Genomic DNA, 20,937 nt, shown 5'->3' with positions numbered 1-20,937 from the left:
ACTTGATACGTTTAAGTATGAAATAATATGTAATCTGTTATAGATGATTGTAAATATGAGAGAAATTAAAATACGAATAAAACACCAAGTATTGCGAAAGTGCTGCTTAAGACTCTTGTCTATACTAGTATTCAACCAAGTGATTAGAAAAGATCGCAAAGCTCGTAAATGAACATAAATCGTAGAACCAATTTAGATCTTCTCGTCGCTGCTATCGAATCACATTGTACAGTCTGATTCCGGTGTGTAGACATCAAGTTTTTGACGTTACTCATATACCTACCTAACCTATTCCAATGTTCGGTTCTAATTTTTTTTCGTTCCGGTAATAAACAACTTGCATACTCTTCGTCACCTTCGGTGGCAATCGGCGAACGTCGGAATACGTTCCATCTCCCCCACCTGGTCACGCAACAGTGCAGATTTTTAACAACAACAACAATAATAATAATTATTATTATTATTATATTTTACCTGTGGCTCGGGAAGTACCCTTAAAAGACGTGTTTCACCGTCTCAACCGATTCTGTCGATCATTCGCCGACACGAGCTGTCCATCTCCTCTCGCGACACACACATTCATATTTTATTACATTTATTACATCACGCAATAATCGTTATCATTTTTCTAATATTTCTACGTTTTATAGACGATATAACATTATACAATTGTGTTTTGTCGGTTGACGCTACCACTTGTAAGCGTATAACTTTTTTTCTGTATTCACACGACATACATAAGACAATTAATATACAATAATAATTAATAATATTACATATAAGTGAGTATTAGTCAGTTACCTAAGTTAATGAAAACGACGGTGACAAACCAGCGGAACCATAGTTATAATTAATAACGATAAAAATATTATAAACCTGGAGAAGTAATCAATATCGCAGAAATGTTGACCGCTACAAGAGCGGTTATCGTCTTTGCGTGCCTGACGATGGCTAATTGCGGAATCTTCCACGCCATGCCAGTAGTCGATGAACAACCAGGTAAGCAAAAAATATACCGAATAACACGAACGATAACGTTTTACAAAATCAATCATTTAAAATACAAACAAAGTTGCTCATTAAATATTTTATCGGTTCATTTCCTCAAAAACATGTTTAACATATGAAATTCGTTATAATTTTAAAATATGAGTGAAAGCAACTATTTTTTACGAAAGTAACTTATTGTTCGACATTTTTTATCCAAAAAATGTATATCGTACACGCATGTAACTAAAACCTTATAAACTACATTGTTTTTTAAAATACCGATTGCTGGTAAACTTCCCTTTTTGACATTTGTTTTGTAAACGACATAGTGTTTATTATATTTTTATATTCAAAATCTATAAAGTGGATTTTTTTTATGTAAATATTAACGTTTCAAACGATTGAAATTTTTTAAAAGTATTATAATTTTAGAAAAGCTAGGTGTTAATAATAAATCTATAAATTTGTGGATCTTTATTACGTAAATTTTAATTTTAATCATCATTATTAATTTAAAAGAAATTACGTTGAATTACAATTTTTAGAAATCATATATTTTTAATAAAATTATGAAGTACCTAATACTTTTCAAATAAGAGCACTCTATATTCAAAAATATCTTTCCATAGAATACTAAATAGTCTCAGAAATTGCTTAAATAGCTGTTAAAAAGTCTTGATACGGGATGATAACTATACGAGAGAGCATAAACAAAATGTATTTTACCATTTACAAATTTTTAATAAGAAATTATAATATAATCATTTACCTATGTATAATAATATATAATTCGTTGTACAATAGATTTCTCTTTAAATACATTTTTCCTATTTAAATATAACAGCACAGTTGATAGACTGATGCTTGGGGTAAATTATTTTATACAAATTTTCTTTTTTGTTCACCAAGTACTCGCGGCGTAAAACAACGCTCACATGAGTATAATAGGTACTAAAATTAGTTAAGTTTTGTGAGTTCTTAACCACTAAAGTACACAATATTATTATGTACCTTAGTAGGTATTATATACATTTTATTGTAATAATAACGCGGGTTACATTATATGTTTGCGACTTGAGCGTAAATAAAATCAAACTCTACAACGTATAGGTATACATTTTTCGTTTTAAAAATCGTTTATCGAATTATTATAAAATATAATGTCCAAAATACTAGAGTTGTTTAATTAAAATTTTCATTTAAAACTTAAGTGAATATTTCTCGAAATTTAATATATTAATACAAATTGCTTTTAATTAGGGCTCTGATTTTAAAGCATGTTATACTTCTTTTTTTATATATGAGATAGAAATCTAGTTTTTATACATACATTAAACGTCATTCTGGTTCTAAATAAACCAAATTTGTTTTTGCTTTTTTTTTAAATTATTCCAGCTGGACATTTTTTAATATGTTTATTATGATATTGTAATAATAAAAAAAAAATAATATGAAATGTAAAAACCCAGAATGCGAGTATTGAATTATTATTGTTTTCGTTATCGGCTTGTTTATTAAATATATTAAACGTATCGATCTACATATTATAGCCTGCAGTACCTATACGGTCAGTATGCCTATAAAATTGATATCGACTGTTTTAAAATTTAAGATTTAGTGTTGTAATTTGAAACCTCTTGTATGAAGTATGCACTGATCACTTCAGTGAGTTCAGTGGATGTAGAGAGTTAGTTTTCTATGCGTAAAAATATTCCGTCGGACATCAATACAATAAATTTCACTACTTAAAATATAGGAAGATACATGGTAGTTAATTCTTTTTTTAATTTAAATTAATATCTAAAATTTTTAATTCATTTTTAAAACTGGTTTATGTTAATTTTTGGTCATGCTTTTTTTTTTGCTTTTTTTAAAACAATTGTGTGATTTTTTAGTTGCTTATTATATACTTTAAAATCTGAGCCCTACTTATAATGTTATCACATTTTTAAATTTTTCTATAATTTTCTTTTATTTTCATTCCACGGGCGATCGTACGTCAGGGTTTTACTTGACCTAATCTATAGATTGCGAATTGAGTTTTTTCTTATTTCTAGGCACGGATGAAAATATTTGAAATCGAAATGTAACAAATGAATCTATATCGATCGTGTCAGTTGATAAATTATTGACACTTTGAGACATTTTAGATTTGACAATCTACGGCTAAAACGTATGGGTTACTTATAGCTAGGTAATGAAAAAAAAATCAACCATTTACTAATTGTTCGTATCGACATCATTCAATATCGTGCAGTACCATGCAATTTATAAACATTAAAATCATAGTATATAATAATATGTACTATGTATATATATACTAAATGTAATGGGTGAAAGAAATATATGATAAATGTTTACATTTTTTGTTGATTTCTTCCGTGTTGATAAGAATGTACGTTTTTTTGAAAACATATAATAATCAAAACAAAGTTAAACTATTAAATTACTTTTTTTATTAATTTTTATAATAATTATATTGAGTATTAATACAAAATATATATTATTTCTAATGATAAACCTCCAAAGAAGTACCTAACCATATAATAATTTTTATAACTAATTTAACGTAGTTAGCTCGTCGGATTTGTTCGTGTGGTATTACAGTACATTTTTTTTTAAATTAACTATCACCTAATAATTATGAATACATCGCCGTTATAAGTATAACTTACGTATATTTATTCAAAATGTTATTTTTGAAAATTAATCTGCTCCAAAGTTCAATTCTGAAATGATTTAGCTAAAATATTACAGAGCTTTTACTTATTGAATTGGCTCCCACAAACAGGTACTCAATATTTTTTCCTTAATAAGTCTTTGAATTGGCTCCGTATCAATTTTTTTTCAAAACACATTGGTTACCAATTTGTAAATAATAATTTAAAGTTAGATGTATACCTACTTTACATCGTTACATTGACACAAAATTATTTAGTAAATATAGTAAAAAAACCTCATCAAAAAAATAAACAAACAATTAACAATATTTAAAAAATTAATATAATATATTATAAAAAAAAAGTATAGCTGAATTCGTCGTTATAAAATATATGTATAATATTATGTATATAAATAAAAATTAATAAGAAGTTTTATGTATTGCAACCTTGAAATCACCAGTGTCATATTTTAGAATCTCAACTTCTAAAAATTTTAATTTATCTTTAATTTCTTTACTTGTGGTTTAATTATATTAGAACTTCTTATTATAATTGTTGAATTAGATTGAATACTATATAATATATTTGAAAAGTGTAAAATGTCAATGATATCGTAAAATTAAAGGCGTATAATAATATGAGAACCCTTTGTTTAAATAATAATATTTTACAGTTTAAGCCGTTTAGGGAGCCATTTCAAATATAAATTTTTTGGGAACCAATTCAAAGGTCGATTTTATATTTACCCAAAATTGGGAGCCAATTCAATAGTAGCCGTCATATGTCGGTACAATTTTCATTGTTCTTATTGAACTTATTATTATATACAAAATATTTTATTGTGTTGATAATAAATGATTAACCTTTTATTTGATAAGGCGTGAGTGTCAAAAGTCGTTCGGTTATTCTTATTTTGTATCCTATTTAACCTATTTCTATAAGCACCTGATTCGTCTGTGATAATGAGATAAACGAAAATGTAATATTATACACTGTGTATGGTATGTATGATATTTTATACCTATTAACATTAATATATACCGTGTGCTCATGTTGACACGGAAATCATTTCAAATATCTCAACTTTAAACGGTTATAATATAAACGACACAAACGTTTTAGAAATAAAAGATTTGACTTCGGAACAACACTCAGTAATTAAAAATCATATTCATATAATGTGTGGTTTGCTGTAATGTTTTACTACGATTTAAAAACGGAATTCGCTAATGATAAAACGACGGTTTGTATAATTTGTGTTTGTAACATATTATTATCATTATAGGTACATGTTTGTATACCATCAATAAACGAATATATAAATTATCCGGTTATAAACTGATAGTTTTTTCAACTTGCTTTTTAATCATTTTAATAATTTATAATATATACTTTACGACACGATTGTTATCACTTGTATTTTTTCTTATTACCTATTATATTGATTTCGTAACACACTCATATACTATCAATTATTGTTTTGGTTCGTAGTTTTTTATCGAGTTAATGGTAATCCGATGAAACCTTATTATTTTAATACCGCGTTTCGACCGAGTGTCGTTTCAATGATTATCGGTCATATGACACCGGACTGCGCACCGCACACTTCACACTAACACACACACACACACGCACAAGCTGCTCACTCGGATCGTACATCATAAAATAAATATAAATGAACGGCTGATAATATTATATTATGGTGTGTAGGCATACACGACTCTACGAGAAAAAAGATTTTGGAGGGAAAAAATCAACGGAAAGCATAAAAACCGACATCGACGCGATACACCGTACATTGCTAAACGCGGCGGACTCGGTTTAAAGTAACAATATTTAGTGTATATTTAAATTTAATAAATCCGCATAATTGGCTTTGCGATTTGTGTACGGTTTCGGCCCTGTCGCACATTCGCGATACGCGTATAATTCATTCTTGTCCACTACAGTCTCCAGGCCGTTTGCGACCGCAATTTATATACAGTGTTAATGTGTTATACACCGCCGCCGGTGAAATAGGCTTTTCGACCAGTTTTAAGTTTAAGAAAATATATAATATTAATACAAAAACTCGATAATGTCAGTTCTAGGATCATGTTGTCCGCCAATAACCCGGAGGCAAAACTCCATACCAGTACACTACGTGACGGGAACACACTACGAAGTCGGATTCAGCGTCGTAAGTATATTAAGCATATACATAAATACACATTAGTTATAATATTGTACGCATATTGTAGTTCATAATGACTTTTTTTTTAATGTTACAATATTCAATACCGTGTACAGCAAAGTGTTTAATAGATAGTGATTACGAGGACTAATGTATATACTGTCAGAAGACTCTTGACATGACGTTGTCGTCATTAATTGGAATATTTAGATTGGTGGGTGCAATTTTAATGTTTCAATAACCAATATTAAGTACACAATACCGATAATGAATTTGTATATTTGTGCAAGGAAAAAAATCATCAAACGGAGAGCACAACTCTAGACTTAAGTTACGCTATTTCGTAGTATTTAGATGAATTTTTACGTTACAAAAGTTACAGTACAATATTACAATGACTAATAGATAATAGGAGTTTTAGTACATTTTTCCGTGCAATTATATGTAGGTACTATAGACAATATCTTGGAAGTAAATTTTATATGTTTACACTGTACGTCACACTGTAACGATAAGGAAAACAATACTTAAAAACACAAAATTAATGAAAGTTGTCATAGGTACGTTTAATTATTATATATGCATTAAACATATTATGCAAATAATATATATTAGGTGCAACAAATGTAAACTTTTAGTAACTTTTACCTGATTCATAATAAATAATTGATTGCTCGAAAGTCGGTACCTATTACACCTAATAATGATATTTAAATATAAAAATATTTCGTAGAGCTCGGTTTTGTTCAATTTTTCTTTATATATACGTTAATCGTATATCAATGCAAGGCTGGGCAAGTTAATGATTTTTTTCAACTTAGTTAAGTTAAGTTAATATGCATCAATAAGAAAAAGTTAAAAGTTAAAAATTAATAAAATTTTTGGTTAACTCAGTTAAGTTAAAAGTTTATACATATATTTTTTTGTTAGCGTTAGGTTAGGTTTATTTATAATTTAATTATTTATAAAATAATGTAACTTAGATTTTATTAAAAATAACTCTTTAATTATTAAGTTAATATCAATAAACATCAATTAAGTTAAAAATTAAGTTAATGAAAATTAAATTCAAAAAAGTTAAGTTAAAAAAAGTTAAAATTAACTTAACTTTAACTTTTTAACTCGTTTATGCCCAGGCTTGTATCAACGTTTTAATATTTTTATGATTCACTTTTATTAAATATTAAGGTCAGTAACGAGGTTATGTTAGATTAGATAAGGTTCACCTAAGTTCTTGATAACAGTGATTAGGTAGGTACATATTTTATTGTTGGCATGTGTATTTATTCATTTTAGATGGTATTTGGCCATAACTTTGTTATATTTTTGTTTTATTATATGTATACTATCATATTATATAATAATTATTTATTTCCTTTTATTAGAATTTATATTGTATTCATTTATTGATTCTTATTATCAATGCTCGCCGAATTGTTTGTTTAAAAAAATGTATCATCTTATGGTATAGCTAGTATTTGGACATGAACACTTCCTAGTTATTCTTTCGGAAGCTTATATCTTGAACAATTATGTTTTATTGGAATCCAACGGATCGAAATATTTTATAATTATTTCGTACTGTTTTATTTGAGTCACTAGGTATGATAATAATTTAATAGTGTTATAGGCTTATAGCGCATTGGAATGGATTCGTCAAAAATAAAAATAATAATAATAAAGATATACGATGTAAATATGTATAGGTAGATAGATAATAACTATTGGCTATAATATATTTTTTTAAATTTTAGACTTACAATATAAATAGCATCTACATATTGTATAGATATTAGGAAGTTGATGAAAAAATGCATGGTCGAAGAGACGACTATTTTTCCTGGCTGTTTGTCTTGATAAAACTAAGTGTATGTGACAATTTTATTACACACAAATATATACCCAGCGTACAGATAATATATGATGCCTTATATGTCAAACATGATGTAGATCCGACAAGCCGTCGACGTTCGATATCTTAATGTTAAGAATGAATAGGTTTTATAGTATTATTGTTTGGCTGTAAATTAAATTGCAACTGTAACTACATTCATATGAACCCGTTTCGCGGTGTTATTATATTATACTCTCGTATATACGTTTCGTTTTATCAAGATTGCATCTGATAAATTGTTGGCAATTTTTTATTGCGTATCTATTTATTATAATAATATATGATATATTAACTGCGCGTTTCATAGAATAATTTAATTCACTAGTGTTTTTTTATGCCAATGTAAATTTGAAAAAAAATGTCGAGTCCGATTTCGATGTCAAGTCACGTAAAATGTAAGCGATTTTTGTAGGTCAAATTGCATTTTTAGTCTCTTTAATTTTGATTATTACGTACCAATAAATCATGATAATATTAAGAAGCCTGCAGGTGTCCTCTACTATAATATACTATAGTATACTATAATATATAAAGTGCGTTTGTTCTTGTATTTATACACTTAGGTTTTATCTCCTCGACCTTATACATTAGATATTAGTCGTTGAAATTCGCCATCAAAGATTAGCGTCTAGTAATAATTAGGGTAATAATAATTTCAAAAAAAAAAGTAATTTATCGTTTATAGTCGTCATCGTAATTCGTATTAAACTATATACAAAGTTTTGGGTTGTATAATACGGATTATTCCAATAAACTAACTGAAATTTACATTTGTACTCCTCCAATTGTTATGATGCGTTATGTATTACTACAATATACTATAATTATAATTATCATCATAATTATACTTCGGATATTTTTATTGTGTAATACATTGTTATTATTTAAAATCAATTAACTACACATAATATTCGATAATTAATTGACAAGATATCTATACAAATTACACGTAATATCGTTTATAAAATCATTATAAAATAATATAATATTGTGTTATTGTTTAAAAATTAGATTTTATTAATGTTTATAAATAGTATTCATTATGAACATTTAATTTGAATTGATTATATATTTAAGTGTGTTTTTTTTTTTTTTTAATTTCTTAATCTAGAATGATTACTATATCAATTTAGATGATAGATCAAATTCAATTTTAACTTATGATTTATTTTTCTATAATCAAATATAAATAAATTGTATATTATCATATAATATTAAAGATACACAATTATTATTCAAATTGATGCAACTCATATACAAAAACCATGAAATAAATATGTAAATATTGAGAAGTACGCTATATTATTAATTATTATAGTACGATGTACGTGGTACCTAGATAATTATAATTTTATAATTTTAAAAATAATTAATTCCTGTACGTTAACACTGTTTAACTATAACCTATTCAATATTGAAATATTTGCACTTAGATTTTAAAATTACTTTTATGTGTTATTAAAATAAAACTTGAGTAAGTGTTATTTATGCGGTCATGGTGTTATAAACAAACAAGTTGCTCATTAAGCGTTAGGTACTTAATATACTAATCGGATTGAAATTTAATAGTGTGTAGTACCTATATAATACACAGGTATAGCAACTGCTTTACCAATTATTATTGTAAAATATATCGAAATGATATTATATATCATGTTCTTTCTATAATCTTGACGTAAAGAATTATCTAACATAATTTACATAAATAAGTACATATTTTTATTGATAAAATACGGCAATAACGTTTTAAAACTACATAGAAAATATGAACACCAAAAATTTTAGTAATTCGATAGGTACAGAATCTGTTTTAACCATGAACGTCTAGTTCATCGTCTGGTGCCTCGTTTCCGGCACCTAAATAATTCTTATATAATAATATACGTGTAAATATATAAAACAGATACACAGATATTACATAATGTGTGTTTAAAATAACTATTCTAATATACGAACACGGATTAGAGGGATTTTATTGATATGACACTCATGGTCATTTGTGTATTTATTTCAATGTGATACAAACATATTATCATGCTTTTATTAAATCATGATTAGCGTCATTAGGTGTTCCGTGATTTCTGAACACGAATATTAATTAGTCTATACATAATAATTCAATGTGTATAAGTATCATATTATTATCTTCAGATACGGCTATCTAGTCATTGTAATTAAATAACCGTCAACGACGGTTTTCAAACGATTATGCGTATTATTATATTAAGTGTTTATATGTTTATTATGTTCTCAAAATGACAATATTTTTTTTTTATTTCCATCATTAGCGATACACTCGGCATTAATGTATAAATTACGTGGACGGTTTCGAATCAAATAATAAAATTAATATTATCCAACGCTCGACGATATTTAATTGCGATTCCGGATTATATTGTTATGCAGGACGAATGGCATCGAAAAAATTGTACAAAATATAGTACGCGCCACTTGTAATTATATTGCCGTTTATTATTAGAAATAGCCATGTGGCCAAATGAGCAACTTATACAATCATCTGAGTAATTTATGATAATCGGTTTTAAGACCATTTTGACGTGTAACAATTAAAATTGTTTTACGGCGAGTGCATTGCACAGTGGCGATTCTCCTTCGGCGGAACTGGACGACACTGACTATCGTAGCCAGATCAACCCACCGGGAGTGCACTATAATCTCGTAGGATTAACATTTTTTTTTTCGAAGGTGCTCAGGAAGTGTTCCGGCCGATTTGCAATACTCGCGTACATTAAATATGTTAATATCTTTGTTATAAAAACCTTCCGTTTCCCTCGACTCAACATTGCGGTGGGTTATTATTAAATAGTAATTACAGATTTAACATTGCACAATATTGTTCATGTTGATTAATTTAATAAAAAAATTATATGATTTGAATCGCGTTTTTTTCAAACGAGTATTGCACGAGGCTGCAAATTGTAATAGCTTATACGTACTTCTAATAGGACTTCCGTCTGGTGTTATAATTATTTCAAGAAATGTTGGACAGGAGATTATAACATTTTTAATTGTATACAAATGTAAAAAAGTAGGCTCTTTATTTATATACAATACGTGTATTAAATTAAATTAGCGTTCTAAATTTAAGGGATGTATTAACGATATTTTTTAGCAAATAAAAACGTTGATACAGATCGGCTATGACTATTTATTTAGAGTGGTTAAACATACAACCTATAATAAAAATCTTGTATTTATAGATAATATCATTTTCAAAGGTGTTTACTGTGTTTTATAATATAATTTCAACAAAAAGTTATAATTGTTAAACAAAATAAAATGTTCAAACCTAGGAAATAAGTATCTCAGATTACCGAAAAATCAAATCGAAATTTCTTCAAAAATCATGTATATAAATATTAAGTGTGAGACCTCTAAAATTGTGTTGAAACTTTAAATGAAGTGATATCCTATCTGCACCAATACGTTTTAATCAATTATATAGTATCTATGTTATTTCAAATCTACTCAATAATTGACAAGGGACCATCTATTATTATTAATCACACTAAATTAGTATTTCAAAATATATTAGTTAGGTTATTACTAATTTAATTTTTTTTTAAATGTCATTAAAATTGCCTATGCTAACTCCTTAAAAATATATTTGAACAATTTCAGATTGTGTTTGTGTAGCTTATAAAATGTAGAAATCTTTATGTTAAAATTAAGCAAATTGATAGCTTGTTTATATATTTATTTACATAAATGAGTAAAGATAAAAACGTTTGTCGTTGTTTGGAGACCGTTTTACAGTTTTATTAATATCGACGCAAACTAATGGTTTCCATTACAAAGATTAACTTTATAAAACCTATTTGAAAATATTTATTCTTCCAAAAAAATGTTAAAGAAAGAAAAAAATTATACAAAAATATTCATTTTTACGAATAAAAAATCGTAAACAAAATAAAGTTTAGAGCAAACATTTCACAAATTTCGTTTATAATTTATTCTTTATCAATTTTAGGGACGAACTTTTGGATCAATAATTAAAGAATATGTGCGTTTGTACGAGCCACTCCAGAGTGAGTTTTTACCAATGTACGCTCAACCGGAAGGAAAGGAGATTTATGAAGAAAGTTTAAAGTCCACACAAAAATATTTCCCTCAGTATGTGAACGAGCTACAAGGATTGGCTGATGGAGCGGAAGTTCCGTTTCACGTGGTATCTACATGTTTTGTTATGATTATAAACCTAATAATAAAATGTATAATATATTTTAATGTGTGTAATAACTATATGAAAAAAATTCAAATATATTTTAGTTGTTCTTAATGGCATTAGACGATACGTTGCCAAAGAATTTAAACGCTTCAAGTAAAGATAAAGGACCGATAGGATGTACTTCATTAATAATTAATCAGCCAAATGCACAGGTAAAATACAATGGATATACATCTATTAATCCACTATTATTATCGATGATATTAAAGTGAATATAAATTATAAGGTATAATATTTAAATACTTTATCAACACATTTATATGCGCACAAACGTGTTTTAATAAAAGTACAAAAATTATTAATATGCATAATTTTTCCTTTGGAATAATAGCATATGTATTATATAGTTTTAATGCTTTATAAGTGTTAATTTCGTTAAAAGTAATTTGAATCATTAAATTAAGATAAAAATAATATGTAGTTTATACAATTTTAATTTAAAATTCCTAAATATATACAAAGGTATGCTATGTTATATAATGTTTCGTTGACTAGATATATTATGTACTTAACTACCGCATATTTTTGTGTACATTTTTATTTAATATGATTTTTTTTCATAATACTGGAAATAATCATCTATACGTATTACATTTTAGTGATTATCATGTTATAATAAATTATGAATGTAAATTTTATTTAATTTTATTAAATAAAATAATAGATTTGAACGCAAGTAAAACCGGCACTAAGAATGGTTATTTAAGATAAAGTTTGTTAGCTGTGTAAGTCATTTGTTCAAGACTCATAAACCATGAATAACTAATTAAGTTGTTAATTGTTTTTTTTGAAATCGATAAAAAATATATCCTAGCGTGGTTATAGTTTAGTGGTGACTAGTTGATTAGAAAATATAAAAAATATATATTTTTTTTTTATTATTAATTTTTCAAATATTATACCTATAATAATATTATTGTACAGTTGTTAGGTCACACAGAAGACGCGTTGTCCGAAACGACGAATAACTATTACATTGTAGCTGCTCATGTGTTGCCCGACGAAACCGAGATGGGTGGCATTTTCCAGGCCAGAGAAGAGAAGTTCGAAGCACTCGCGTACGCTGGACACTTACCGGGTTATGCTAGCGGTCATAACTACTACGGGCTAGTGTTTTCGATTAACACGATATTCGTCAGTAAACCTCTGAGGGGCAAAATCCGTTAGTATTAAACTAATCTACAAATAGATTCTCACGAAAAGATATACAATTACAGATGGATAGACAACTATAATAGTGTACCTACAGATGTACAGCAACTTATGATGCTTATCATTGGTACATTTTTCATACCACACGATTTCATGCGTTAAATTAATTTTATCTGAGTATAATGTTACCGAATTTCATCAATTCCGTATTTGTGTATAAAAACATTACATAATCAATATCTATAGAACAACTACAGATGATTTACAAATTTGCAACAGCCACATATCAGTTTTATAGTTTTTAACTTCTTCTCCCCCACCATCATATATAGTGAATAGTTATATTAATATTAATATTAAGGTTCAAGTTTAACTAATGGTGAAAATGCGTTCAATCAAAATAAGAATTTGTATACGATTTTCAATACACTTCAAGAGTGCCTAAATTTCAATTAAAATACATCAAATATAAAATATTATATTATTTATAAATAAATATAAAATTGATAAAAATATTTTGATATATTTAATGTTTATTTTTAACTGTCAAAATATATTATATATATATAAAATTATGAATATTTTTAAATTGTAATGATTTACATACTCTTATACTCATAACTCGCTTTATAATAAGAATAATGTTCAAACGTAGATAAAATTCTTACCTTTAAGGAAGAGGTCACACCTGCATACGTTGTATCTATCTTATAAACGTACAACATAGGTAGTCAATTTGTTTTCAGAAGTTCCAACTTAAATTATGCTTTAATTATTATTATTGAGAATATCTATTATCAAACTTAAAAGTAAGAATATTATCAATCTAATTTTGTGATAAATTTAAAAAAATAATAAGCATCAGATTATAAGTTGTTCACCTTTAAAATATGTTTCCTGAACAGTTTCATAACTGACACATATATATTACCTTTTCATATCCAGCTCATAACAAGTTATTTTTAGTTTCATTCCATTCCTGATCGATGTGCGTAATATTGATAAAAAGTATTAACAATTCTCTTCCTTTTTGTGTTTTTTATAGCCCGAGAGTTCATTACGAGAGCGCTGCTGTCCTCGAGAGCTGACTTGGGAGAGATCTTGGATATATTGACCAACGAAGGGGTAGGCACGGCCGACGGTTTTAACGTTAACTTTGGTTTCCTGCATGTTCCCAAGGAATCACGTGTTTTTCATACAGTTGAAGTCACCCCGAAAACCGATTCTGACAGGTCGGAAGTGTACCTCGCAGATTTCGGTATAGGAAACAACTCATTACATACCAACAGGTACACGCATGTTCTACACCACCATAGTTATTATAAATAATATATTAAATACACGGGGAATCACTCCAATGGTCTTGAGTAGTAGTAATGTGACTTAATTTATGGAAATCGTATTCATCCGTCGTGGTTAAATATTATAAATAATTATCTCAGCATATTCAACGACCGACCTTTGAGTTAATTTTACAGACAATTTAGGTAATACGTTTATATCGCTATTATATTGATTTTGTTGGTCGATTGAAAATCATCACCCCGTATATTGTTCTATTATAAATATTTAACTTATATTTATATTTTTAATCTCAGATTACTCCATCTGAAGTACCCGGAACTGGATGAAGCCGCTTACGGGAGCAGCTTGTCCAGGGAGAGTCGATACAAGAAGATGACGGCCAACAAGACCGCCGCGAGTATCCAAGATATGTTGGAAGTGCTTGGCAACAGGGAAGACGATCCGTGGCCAGTATTTAGTGACAAGCCCGATGCCAGAGTCAGCACAATTAATTTGGGTGAGCGCGTCGTATTATACGTATTTCATTATCGGTAGTCAGTGTGTTAAATATTAATTTTTGTTTTTTATTTTCGTGTGTATTCGGCAAGACAGTCGAGCTTTGATATTATATGAGACTGTAAAAGGCAATAAGGAACTTTAATAAGCACTATTCAAATAGGGGTTTTGAACAAGTACCAAAGTGAATGACATCGTGTAATATAGTTGTGCGTTTGACAATATATAAAACGTATGATGTATATATCATAATACGAGTGGAAAAACGCGTCCTTATGTACCTATGTTTTATTTCTACAAACGTGAAATAAACTATGGATACAACACGTGATATGTCATAAACTATAATAGAAAATTGTTTTCACACCGCCTATATCATACAGAATAGTTGTTACAAAAGCAATTTCAATTCAATGCTTCTGACAAAATAATAAAATCTCTGAATACAATTTTTACCGCGTGATACATGCAAAGGTGTGTTTAAATTTTAAATATTGTTTTTTTTATTGAAACGTCAATATAAAAGATTACACCTCGTTTTCCACGATATATTTTATGCAAAAAAAATTTATGATCCATAGTATTCGAAAATATTGTTTTCTAGGATTTTTATATTAGGCGTTTGTAGTTTTAAAATAACTTTTAAATTTGTATATAATTGGCATGTACTATCTGACGTTAATATATACATTTAAATTAATATTTATGATTTGGCTTTTTTCGTATCTCACGCAACTTATAGTCTTGATAAATGGCAGTAGAATTGTTTTGTTATTTATGATAATTATGAAGTTCTATTGAAAAGGTTTAACTGTTTTGACATATGACCTTTATCGAGATAAATCGTTTTTACACATAAATAAACTTTCTGAAGTTTAAATTTGGCTTAAAGATGATAATAAGTGTTTTGATTTATGTTTACCAAACTTTTGAACCTATATTTATGTCTAATAAAAATAATTACCTATTGATCACTTTTATATTTTTGCAATATATTAAAAAAATAAGGTATATTATAAGGTAATTAATATATTAATATTAATTTGATGACTTTAGTTTTAACAATTTTAATTTGGAATTCAATGTTTAAAAGAGCAAAACATGCAAAATGTTAAGTTTTAGTAAGTAATAATGTTGTCAACAACCGGTAGAAGTTACTTTTAATCAATAACAATTAACAATATTCTGTTATAGTTATCTAATAACTTTTAGAATGCTTAATGCTTATAATGCTATAAATTATAACACTTTTCTGTTTTACATAGGAGTGTTTGACTTCAATAAGAAAACTTGGACCATGTGGGGCAATGATCCAATCAACAACTCGCCTCTATTGCAGTTGCCGCTAACATTCACGGACTTAATCGACCCAGTAGGAAACGATATAAACATTAACAGAATCGAAGTGGTCGACACTTTTTATCCTGATAAATAATTGAATAAATTGATTAAGAATTTATCACCATTTAGTCATATTACCATTACAATATAGTAACTACTACCTACAAATATATATTATATTTGATCATATTAATATTTATTATCATATATCAATATCATAATGCATATATTATGTTATACAATGTAATCGAATAGCTAGTAAAAAATTATATCCTATGCTGAGTTATTATATTTATATAAATTATTGTTACATTATTATTATATTATGTGTATAGATTATTTATAAAATTTAAAATAACAATAATTGTTTTTAATGTGTATATTTTAACCGTGTCTACTAATAAAAATATTTGCTTGTCCAAATAGTATGGTTAGTACAATTTAAATATATTTTTAAATAAAATACATATTTTAGTTATTTTTATTTGATACAAATATCAAATGTATTACATTAGTTACAACTATACCTAAAAATTATTGCAGTAGACACGTTTAATATTTTATTATAGCTTACTGATTTAAATTATAATTGATTTCAGTGTCGATAAATAGTCGATATTGTTTTCTGACAACTGAACGTAGGAAATTGAGCATGCGAAAAATAAAGACGGACGATTGAATTTGGGAAAATTATACGTGGCGAAAATTGGATGAAAGTAAAAAAAGTCAGATATAACAATAAGAGAATTACACAAAATTATATGTATCGATTAACAAGTGCAATATACGCACGGTAATACGGTATCTATAATCTATACTTTTCTATACTAAATTATTGCTGGGATACCATTTATACTCACTAGTTATAGTTTTTTTTTTTTTAATTTTCATTTCCATAGGCACACTTAATCCATGTAATTAGTTGCTGTATATAGGCAAGGATCTATTCATTCTGTTCTATAGGATGGAAATTGGAAGTTTGTAAAATATGTTGGAAACGTAATGGTTTAAACTCTTATTATTACACTCTAAAACGCACACACGAAACCAAAATATGGAAAATTTAGTACGTAATTTGGGATTTTTTTATGATACCTAATCCGTGAAAAAATATTGAATACAAGACCTTTTAAATTTTAATTAAACTTAAAATTAGTTTATTAGTTACACTGAACTACAATTTAGAACGATGAAATTATGACTTTTCATTTTTAGTTTTTTTCTTACATATTTATTATTAACTTCTTTCGTGAAAATAATAAACTTAATCTACGTTAAGTCACATATATCTATAGATTGGTAATAGATATTTCATCAACATGTTTTTTTTAAAATGTTATACAAATATTTTGGCAAATATTAAAAAGTGTATTTACTGATACAAATTTTACTAGGTTAAGTATAGTCATGCTACTAACAATTTAATCTTGTACCTAAATTTATTTTTTATAATTAAGACAAAGATATTCAATCTTATTCTTATTATAATGGTGATAAATTAATTGAAATATATCTAATATCTACACAAGACATCAATATAAAATTATGCATAGCTTCAACCTGTATAGATATGAGATATAATTACAATAAAAATAATCGGAGAACTTGGTAAGTTGTTTTATTTTTTATAGTATATTATGGGCATATTAAAGAATAAATTTTAAAATCGTCGTTAATGAATATACTTACCTATTTATATTATACGATTTTATTTTGTACATTTTCTCAAGCTTGGAAAGTTTATTTAAAATATGAATTAATTCATATGAATAAAATTTTAATTAACTTTACAATTTCGTTCTTAAAATATGCCATTGATTTTTGTATGAAAATAACTATAAATTTTCCTTACCTTTTGAGTTACATTACCTATATGATGTTTTAATTACTCCGTTAAGTTTTATACACTTAACTTGCAATTAATGCTTAGATAATTTCAGTAAAAAGGACACAGTATTAAAAATATAAAAACCGTGTGTTAAAATTGTAATTTAATTAATAATTATAATTAATATTAAAATTACATATTTATATTTCTCACTTTTATTCTTTATTGACCGTTTACGGATTTGATTTCCACATAAATAATAAGTTTATATATAAAAAAAAATTGTTTTCTGACAATAATTGTATTGATTAGAATCATATTGATATGAATCAATTTGGATATAGATATTAGAACATAGGACATATTTAACTTTAATTTTACCAAACATAATTAATTTCAATTTAGTATCAACATAAAATGTCAATGTTTATAATGAATATTTTTATAAAAACTCAAACAACAAAAATTGTAATACATAGGTACTCGTATTAATAAATTATATTGAACTTTTATGAAGTAAAATTAATTTCCAAAGTATAGATCAATTTCATCAAAAATTTGAAAAAAATTCTAAACTAAGTTGATTTAAATAAAATATAAAAATACAATTTTATTTTTTTATTTATTATTGAAAGATTTAATTTGACATTGTTCTTCCGTAGTTTGATCATTTTAATTTAGGTATATTCTCCTATTAAGACAATTTATATCTTTGATCTAATATTATAGGATGAGCAGTTTCGGAGTTAAAATGTATAAACATTTTTTGTATTTATTATGTAATAACCATATAGATTAATTAGGTACCTATTTTTCTTATTTACCCAATTATATATAAAAATCCACTTGACTTCTTCATCTATTTTTCCCGAAGTTAATTTCTGGAAAGTTAGTGGCGTTTGTAGTCATTAAAATCTAGATTTTGAACTAAATTCTTGTGTTTAGTATTTTTATAACACATTTGTCTATTTGAGTTTACTTTAATTGTGATAAATACTGATGTGTAGTAGTATATTCTTTAAAAGTAATTCTAATTTAATGAAATATTATAGTTTTTAATGCTTTTATAACTAATAGCTTATGACTGAGAATTTTTAAACTATCTTTTCAATCAATAAACGCTTTCATAAATCCTAAATATATATTTACGTCTTCGTGGGTCCTCCTATGGTGGATTAGGCACAATGCTTCAGTGTTTTTTTTTTTTTTGGAAAGACAAATACTTGTTCGGTAAGAAACTTTGTGTTTGAAATAGTTATCAGTCATTTATAGTGCGACTCAGTTTAAGTGTAAATTATTTTGTAAACAAATCTGCTTGTTGTAAAATATGGTAATCTAATATATATACATATATATTATTATATAAGTTGTGATTATAAATACCGAACAAAGTTCGTTTATAAAATGTTTTTTTTTAAATTTATTTCTACTTTTGTTCGTCGTACGTATATATGTATATTATATATGTAGGTATATTCATATTTGTGGTCCAGCATGATTGTGGATGCTGTGGAGTAGAATGTTTTTTCCAATCTGGTTCGGACCGTGAACTTATATCTTAACCGCGGTATTCGTTTAAATGGAATTTGACTTTGAACCGTTCAGCAGGAATACGTCATATCCTAGGGGATTCCCCGTCACATCGAAGTCGTCGACATCTGCCCACGCGGCGATAACGAAATCTTCGATCTCACACTCGTCAACACCCTTCAGTATCCGGAAGTATCCATTTTCACCCCACCAAGTTCCCCATGAGTTCGACACAATCTATAAACACAAAAAATACAAAATTTGTATCATAATTTTAACAAATGGAGTGAGGAAGGGGTTTTGTTCTTTGAATAAACGATTTTTTGATTAAAAAGATCAAAAAAAAAAAAAAAATGTTTGATTAATTTTAATTTGGCAGTTGTGATGTTCTGACTTACCCAATATTTTACAATTCTGCCGCTCTGGTACTCTTCGCCCCAACCAACGATCCTCACCGAGTGGTATCCTGTTCTCGATCCGGACGCCAAATTCGAACATTTGTACACCCCCGATTTGTACATGAAAAAATCTCTGGACACTTTCATAACGGCTGTAAAAGTGACGTAAACGGCGTAAAATTAACTTCATATTATAATATAGTACATTAAAAAAAAAATTTACCTACTTATTATTACCTATAATATATACATATCACTGTACCAGTATTATTAATTACTAATTAGTATATATAAATACATGTTTTTTTGTTTATCTGTTTGTTATTATTTATATTTAGGTCAATAACACAAGAGTCATACCTAAGTAGCTAGGAGATAGTATGACGTTCGAGTGAAATATTATAATGATTATCCTGAATTTGTGTCAAAATCAGAGAATTTGTACGGTATTGTGGATTCGTGAGTCCTATTATACCGAAAAAAGTATGCAATTTTAATCAATATATTGTTTTCAAACATTTTTGAATAAAAATCAATTATCGAGCGCAAGTTAAACGAATGTTTATAGTAATTAGAGTAATGACAAATTCATGTAGAGAATTATTTATTGTTGCAGTAAATTTCTGTTTGAAATTAAAACTGGTGTTCATTTCGATCAAAGCACTTATACAGTTATCACACCATATTAAACAGTATAAAGTTTATTAATATTTATAATCTTTTGTAGGATAGATAAGATATGTTAAGTGACAGTATATATAGCTATGCTCTTGAAATGTTTTGCATGCTACACTTCTCATCTTATCTTTAAATATTTATGCATAATTTACTATATAAGTTCAATATTTATAGACCATAATAAACTATTATGCGGAAACGAATATTAATTGTGTATAATATAAGTACGGGGTGAATTCAT

General features: G+C 27.0%; 2 protein-coding genes across 2 annotated transcripts in view; one reads left to right on the top strand and one right to left on the bottom strand.

Annotated features, from left to right (window-relative positions):
* Window positions 1-512: 512 nt before the first annotated feature.
* LOC114128947 (uncharacterized) lies at window positions 513-16,729 on the top strand. Its single transcript, XM_027993560.2, has 8 exons — window positions 513-999; window positions 5,738-5,832; window positions 11,712-11,909; window positions 12,011-12,121; window positions 12,894-13,131; window positions 14,167-14,410; window positions 14,720-14,922; window positions 16,187-16,729. Exons 1-8 carry the CDS (start codon window positions 903-905, stop codon window positions 16,354-16,356), a joined length of 1,356 nt encoding a protein of 451 aa, XP_027849361.2. The 5' UTR covers window positions 513-902; the 3' UTR covers window positions 16,357-16,729.
* Window positions 16,730-19,402: 2,673 nt separating this feature from the next.
* Window positions 19,403-20,937, bottom strand: part of LOC114128943 (tubulointerstitial nephritis antigen-like) — a 33,336-nt gene continuing 31,801 nt past the window's right edge. Inside the window, exons 7-8 of the mRNA XM_050198852.1 lie at window positions 20,019-20,170; window positions 19,403-19,857 (exon numbers count right to left, since the gene is read on the bottom strand). Coding sequence (XP_050054809.1) covers window positions 19,666-19,857; window positions 20,019-20,170 — 344 coding nt within the window. The 3' untranslated portion in view covers window positions 19,403-19,665. The remainder of the gene's footprint in view (window positions 19,858-20,018; window positions 20,171-20,937) is intronic.

The sequence above is a fragment of the Aphis gossypii genome, chromosome 1 (assembly GCF_020184175.1).
Source record: "Aphis gossypii isolate Hap1 chromosome 1, ASM2018417v2, whole genome shotgun sequence".
Taxonomy (NCBI): domain Eukaryota; kingdom Metazoa; phylum Arthropoda; class Insecta; order Hemiptera; family Aphididae; genus Aphis; species Aphis gossypii.
The sequence above is the reverse complement of the archived record's forward strand: the minus strand, read 5'-3'. Positions and strand labels throughout refer to the sequence as shown.

Coding starts and splice junctions, on each gene's coding strand:
- LOC114128947 (XM_027993560.2), top strand. CDS start 903: ATGTTGACCGCTACAAGAGCGGTTATCGTCTTTGCGTGCCTGACGATG. Junction 5,833..11,711: donor ACGAAGTCGGATTCAGCGTC/GTAAGTATATTA, acceptor TATCAATTTTAG/GGACGAACTTTTGGATCAAT. Junction 13,132..14,166: donor ACCTCTGAGGGGCAAAATCC/GTTAGTATTAAA, acceptor TGTTTTTTATAG/CCCGAGAGTTCATTACGAGA.